We start from the raw sequence: 6,980 nt of genomic DNA on the forward strand, positions 1-6,980 counted from the left end.
ATGGCATATTTCAGCCAAAGTCTGAGTGGATCGGCCTTAGAATGGTACACCAGACAAGATCACAACATGTGGTACACATGGGATGACTTGGCCCAAGCCTTCGCCTGCCATTTTCAGTATAACCTCGAAATTATCCAAGATCGTCTGTCGTTGACAAAGCTTGAGAAGAAGCCCGGTGAGAGCTTCAGGGAATATGTATTCCATTGGAGAGAGCAAGCAGTGAGGGTTGACCCTCTAATGAAGGAAAGGGATATGGTTGATTATTTCTTGCAGGCTTTGGAACCCACTTATTTCGGTCACTTGGTGTCAACAGCAGGTAAGTCCTTTAATGAAGTCGTGAAAATGGGAGGCATGGTTGAAGAGGGACTCAAGTCCAACAAGATCATGAGTTATTCAGCTATCAAAGAAACCACTCAGGCCATTCAAAACGGTACTGGGGGTGTGCGCGGGAAGAAGAAGAAGGAGGATGTTGCGACAATTGAGTCGGGAGCTTGGGTTGGATCCAGAAACCTTCCCTATTACTACAACCAGCCACGACCCTATCTCCAAACTTACCCCCACACTCCATATAACCCACCACAACACTATTACCCACTGCCAGATCCCCATTTTTCTGTCCATCACGCACAAACCTATACCCAGCCGTCCGCTCACTTGCAATGGCGTGCACCAGCTCCACAAAACCCATACCAAGCTCTACAAAATAACCATCCGCCACCAAAACCCTACAGAAATCCTTCGGGAACGGGTTTTCGACCCAATCAATCCTTTAAGAATGAGAGGTTACAGAAGCAAAAGACTTTCACTCCACTAGAAGAATCATATGCTACTCTGTTCCACAAACTGAGACAGTTGGGTATGTTGAATCCGATCGAGGCTAAATTACCGAATCCCCCTCCCAGAAATCTTGACCGCTCGGTGAATTGTGGATATTGTCCAGGGGCCCTGGGACATGATACAGAGAAATGCTGGAAATTGAAAATAGCCATTCAAGAACTCATTGACACCAATCGGATTGAGGTCCAAGCTTCGGAGGTTCCCAATATCAATTAGAATCCCTTGCCAGTCCATCATGAAACAAATGTGATTGAGCTAGTGCATAAGAGAGGGGAGCCTAAGAAGCCTTCACAAACCATCATAATGATTCGGGCTAGTGAAGCCAGACCATTTGAAAAGTCAACCAGTGAGAAGTCTGTGATCAAGTTGAACAGGGCAAATAATGAACCATCTGTGGAGGTCAAGAAGGGGTCCTCCAGTGACATCGCAGGAAAACATGAAAGAGCAAAAGTGGTTGTGCCAGGAATGACGAACAAGTCTGTGGTAATTGTGAAGGGCGCCCCCACAGATCCTATCGTTATCAAACCGGTAACTCAATTATCGATAGTCAATAGCAAGGCAGTCCCATGGAATTATGAAGGAGTGACCGTGACTTACAAAGGGAAAGAGGTTAAAGAAGAAGTGTGTGAGACTCATGGTTTGACTCGATCGGGGAGATTCTTTGCCCCTGAAGAGTTGAGAAAAGCTAAGACCTCAAAAGATAATCCAGTGTTGGTAAAGAAAGCAGTGACTGAGGAAGAAGCAGAAGAATTTTTGAGAAAGATGAAAGCGCAAGACTATTCCATTGTGGAATAGTTAAGGAAGACACCAACTCAGATCTCGCTCTTGTCATTATTGATCCATTTAGACAAACACCATCGTGCTTTGACGAAGATCTTGAACGAGGCTCACGTTCCTGACAAAATCTCAGTAAACCACTTGGAAAAGATAGCTAACAAGATATTTGAGGTAAATAGAGTCACTTTTTCTGATGATGAATTGCCCGTGGAGGGTACCGAGAACAATAGAGCCCTTTATCTAACGGTGAAATACGAAGATTCTGTGGTTACTCGGGTATTGGTTGACAATGGGTCTAGCGCGAACATCTGTCCTCTCTCTACATTGACCAAGCTGAAAGTGGAGGATGAAAGAATTCACAAGAACAATATTTGCGTTCGAGGATTCGACGGTGGAGGAAAGGATTCAGTCGGGGACATAGTGCTTGAGCTCACAATAGGGCCAGTTGAATTTACTATGGAATTCTAGGTGCTCGATGTGGCTGTTTCATATAATCTGTTGTTGGGACGACCCTGGATCCATGCAGCCAAAGAAGTCCCGTCTACTCTGCATCAAGTTGTCAAGTTTGAATGGGATCGACAGGAAATTATTGTACATGACAAAGATAATTTGTGTGTGCCCAACGGTGCCATTGTTCCGTTCATAGAGGTTGACGATGATAAGGGACCATGGGTTTATTAGGTTTTTGACAGAGTATTGGTAGAGAAAATTCCGGAAGGAAAGTGCGTTCCAACTCCAAAGATGGTTGCGACATCAGTTATGGTAGCTGTTGAAATGTTGAAAAATAGTTTTGTACCGGGCAAGGGTTTAGGTGCATCTCTGCAAGGTATTGTGCAGCTAGTTTCTCTTCCAAAGAATCTGGATACTTTTGGTCTGGGGTTCAAGCCTACCATTGCTGACGTGAGAAGAGCTAGAAAAATGAAATAGAAAGCATGGGCATTGCCAAAGCCAATTCCGCGTCTATCTAGGTCATTCGTCAGGCCGGGTATCAAAAAGAAATTGTTGTCAAAGGTCCCTAGACCACTGATTGGTGCCGATGGAGACATGGAGAAGGGGTTCGAAAGGTTATTCGCCGAGGTCAACATGGTTCAGGCTGGGGAAGGGTCCAACAAGGCAGATGTGCAATTTGTGGGACCACGTGCAAAAGTCAACAACTGGGAAACTACTCCTATTCCTACCCGGAGAGAGTCTTGGTAGTGGGTTTTGATTTTCTTTTAGTTGTCTGGATTATTCCAGCGTCTGTAATTCTGATATTATGTTCCATCCAGTTGGATGTGTCAAAACCCTGTTATCTTTAAATTCAATGAAATGCAATTGTCCCTTTTCTTTCATTTCTTCTAATTTTATTTTTTGTTTTCTTCTTTTGTACAGTTCTTTTTATGTTGATATCAATGACATGACATGCATGAGGAATCTTCGGCCCAGTTTTAAAAGCCAATCTAACTCTGAAATAATAATACAAGAAATTGAGTGTGATGACGAGTTGAAATTTGAGGATGATGATGCCTATGAAGAAATTAGTAAGGAACTAAGTCATTTTGAGGAAAATCCCAAAACTAATTTGAACGATACAGAAGCAGTTAATCTAGGGGACCAAGAAAATGTCCGTGAAACTAAAATAAGTATCCATCTGGAACTTCAACTCAGGGAGGAGATAATTAAAGCATTGTTCGAATACAAAGATATTTTTGCATGGTCCTATGACGACATGCCAGGTCTGAACACTAATTTAGTGGTTCATAAGCTTCCCATTGATCTGGCATTCCCTCATGTCAAACATAAGCTGAGAAAGTTTAAAACGGATATGAGTGTAAAGATCAAAGAAGAGGTCACCAAGCATGTCGATGCCAAAGTCATTCGGGTTACCCGGTATCCCACCTAGTTAGCCAATGTTGTGCCTGTGCCAAAGAAGGATGGCAAGACCAGGGTGTGTGTCGATTATCTGGATCTCAACAAGGCGAGTCCAAAAGACAATTTCCCATTGCCGAACATCCATAACTTTATTAATAATTGCGCCAAACATGAGATTGGTTCTTTTGTGGATTGTTACGCGGGTTATCATTAGATCTTAATGGACGAGGAAGATGTATGAAAGACAACATTCATCATTCCGTGGGGAACGTACTGCTATCGGGTCATGCCATTTGGCTTGAAGAATGCTGGGGCAACCTACATGAGGGCAATGACAACAATATTCCATGATATGATACACCAGGAAATCGAGGTGTACGTGGATGATGTGACCGGGAAATCTAGAAAGCAGTCTGACCATGTCACAGATTTGAAGAAGTTCTTCCGAAGGCTTCGCAGGTACAATATCAAGCTTAATCCTACTAAGTGTGCTTTTGGGGTGCCGTCTGGAAAGTTGTTGGGGTACGTAGTTAGCCGCCGGGGCATTGAACTGGATCCATCGAAAGTCAAGGCCATCCAGGAATTGCCACCTCCGAGGAACAAGACCGAGGTGATGAGTTTGTTGGGGAGATTGAATTATATCAGCAGGTTCATCGCGCAGCTCACGACAACCTGTGAGCCAATCTTCGAACTGTTAAAGAAAGACGCTGCAGTCAAGTGGACAGATGAATGTCAGGAGGCGTTTGATAAGATAAAAGGGTATTTGTCAAATCCACCAGTGTTGGTTCCGCTAGAACTAGGGCGACCGTTGATTCTATATTGGACGGTTTTGGAGAATTCATTCGGCTGCGTATTGGGTCAACATGACATTACTGGCAGGAAGGAGCAGGCCATATATTATCTCAGCAAGAAATTCACATCACACGAGGTCAAGTACACTCAGCTTGAGAGGACATGTTGTGTCTTAACCTAGGTGGCGCAGAAGCTGAAACATTATTTGTCATCTTACACTACCTATCTCATATCTCGCTTGGATCCATTGAACTATATCTTTCAGAAGCCTATGCCCACAGGGAGGCTTGCAAAGTGGTAGATCCTGCTCACAGAGTTTGACATTGTCTACGTGACTCGAACTGCAATGAAAGCACAGGCCTTGGCGGACCATTTGGCCGAGAACCCGGTTAATGAAGATTATGAACCTTTGAAAACTTATTTCCCTGATGAAGAGGTGATGCACATTGATGAGTTGGAACAAGTCGAGAAGCCTGGATGGAAACGTTTCTTTGATGGAGCCGCAAACATGAAGGGCGTGGGGATAGGAGCAATACTTATTTCTGAAACAGGGTAGCACTACCCTGTTATGGCTCAGCTTCGTTTTTACTGTATCAACAACATGGCTGAGTACGAGGCATGTATTCTGGGTTTGAGGTTAGCTGTGGATATGGGTGTCCAGGAAGTCTTGGTCTTGGGTGACTCGGACCTCCTGGTGCACCATATTCAGGTAGAATGGGAAACACGGGATTTGAAACTCATACCGTACAGACAATATTTGCATGATCTTTGTCAACGGTTTCAGTCGATAGAATTCAGGCATAACCCAAGGATCCATAATGAAGTTGCCGATGCTTTGGCTACTCTGGCATCAATGTTACATCATCCAGATAAGGCTTATGTGGACCCTCTGCAGATTCAGGTCCGCGATCAACATGCTTATTGTAATATGGTGGAAGAAGAACATGATGGGGAGCCATGGTTCCATGATATCAAAGAATACATCCGGATGGGGGTGTATCCGGTACAGGCCACAAGTGATCAGAAAAGAACAATTCGGCGATTGGCAAGGGGATTTTTCTTCAGTGGAGGGGTATTGTACAAAAGAACTCCAGATCTGGGATTGCTAAGATGCATAGATGCTAGACAGGCCACAACTATCATGACTGAGGTACACTCCGGAGTTTGTGGACCGTATATGAGTGGGTACATTCTGGCAAAGAAGATTCTCCGAGCAGGTTATTACTAGCTCACTATGGAGCGAGATTACATTAGTTTTGTGCGCAAGTGTCATCAATGCTAGGTGCACAAATATTTGATTTATTCCCTACCATCTGAATTACATACAATGTCGGCACCATGTCCCTTTGTTGCTTGGGGCATGGATGTCATTGGGCCAATCGAGCCAGCAGCATCAAACAGATACAGGTTTATTTTGGTAGCCATTGATTATTTTACCAAGCGGGTTGAAGCGAAAAATTTCAAATCTGTGACAAAGAAAGCAGTGGTCGATTTTGTGCATTCAAAATTCATTTGTCGGTTTGCGATTCCGAAGGTAATCATCACGGACAATGGCACTAATCTCAATAGTCATCTGATAATAGAGACATGTCAGCAGTTTAAGATTATACATCGAAATTCCACCCCATACCGCCCTAAGGCGAATGGAGAAGTTGAGGAAGCCAACAAGAATATGAAGAAGATACTTTGAAAAATGGTGGAAGGTTGTAGACAATGGCATGAGAAGTTACCTTTCGCATTATTGGGTTATCGCACTACTGTTCGCACTTCAGTAAGGGCCATTCCTTACTTGTTGGTGTATGGCATAGAGGCAGTAATACCCACAGAAATTGAAATCCCATCCCTTCGGATTGTCGCTGAGGCAGAAATTGATGATGTTGAATGGGTCAAAACCCGCTTGGAGCAATTAAGTTTGATTGATAAAAAGGGATTGGCAGCAGTATGTCACGGCCAATTGTACCAAAAGAGAATGGAGAGAGCATATAACAAGAAGGTACGTCCACAGAAGTTCGAAGTGGGTCAGTTAGTGTTGAGACGTATCTTGCCTCATCAGGCTGAAGCAAAAAGGGAAGTTCACCCCAAACTGGCAGGGGCCATTTGTTGTAACTAGAGTGTTGTCCAATGGCGTGTTATATTTGACAGATGTAGAAGGGAACTGTGTAGAAATGGCTATCAATTTCGATGCAGTCAAAAGATACTATGTATGATTTCTTCCTTTGATTGTACTTGTTTGTATTTGGCATATTTTGAAGATTGAAATGACGAAGGCATTTTGTTCTGCTATCTAAACACTTTATCCTTTGTTACCCCCTTTTGAGACTTATTTATTTTCTTTCATACCCCTCTTTCGGGATCAACGACACAATTCAGAAACGCAAGTACGGAGGATAAGTAAGTGAAAAGAAAAAGAAAGAATGAACAGGAAAGGAAAAGGGAAAAGAAAAATGAAAAGAGAGAAGAAAGAGAAAGAAAATAAAAGAAAAGAGAAAAGCAAAAAGAAAGAAAAAAAGGAGAAAAAGAAGAAAAAAAGAGAAGAACAACAGAAGAAAAAGAGAGAAAGAAAAGAAAGAGAGAAAATAAAATCACAACAACAAAGTCGTTTCTACGATATGAACTACGTTCGACCTGATTCCTTTTAAGGATACGTAGGCAGCCTCACGGTTCGGTCTCATCAAAACAAAAATCCAAAAATCCCCATGCAAGAAACTGGGGCAGAAGTTGTG

At 43.1% G+C, this 6,980-nt stretch overlaps 1 protein-coding gene across 1 annotated transcript; it reads left to right on the forward strand.

Annotated features, from left to right (window-relative positions):
• Positions 1–5,950: 5,950 nt before the first annotated feature.
• LOC138874855 (uncharacterized) lies at positions 5,951–6,367 on the forward strand. The gene has a single exon (XM_070153642.1). The coding sequence runs from the start codon at positions 5,951–5,953 to the stop codon at positions 6,365–6,367; it is 417 nt and encodes a 138-aa protein (XP_070009743.1).
• Positions 6,368–6,980: the final 613 nt, after the last annotated feature.

This window comes from Nicotiana sylvestris, chromosome 8 (genome assembly GCF_000393655.2).
Source record: "Nicotiana sylvestris chromosome 8, ASM39365v2, whole genome shotgun sequence".
In the NCBI taxonomy this organism is placed as follows: domain Eukaryota; kingdom Viridiplantae; phylum Streptophyta; class Magnoliopsida; order Solanales; family Solanaceae; genus Nicotiana; species Nicotiana sylvestris.

What these genes read in the sequence shown, in the direction of transcription:
- LOC138874855 (XM_070153642.1), top strand. Translation starts at nt 5,951, where the DNA reads ATGGTGGAAGGTTGTAGACAATGGCATGAGAAGTTACCTTTCGCATTA.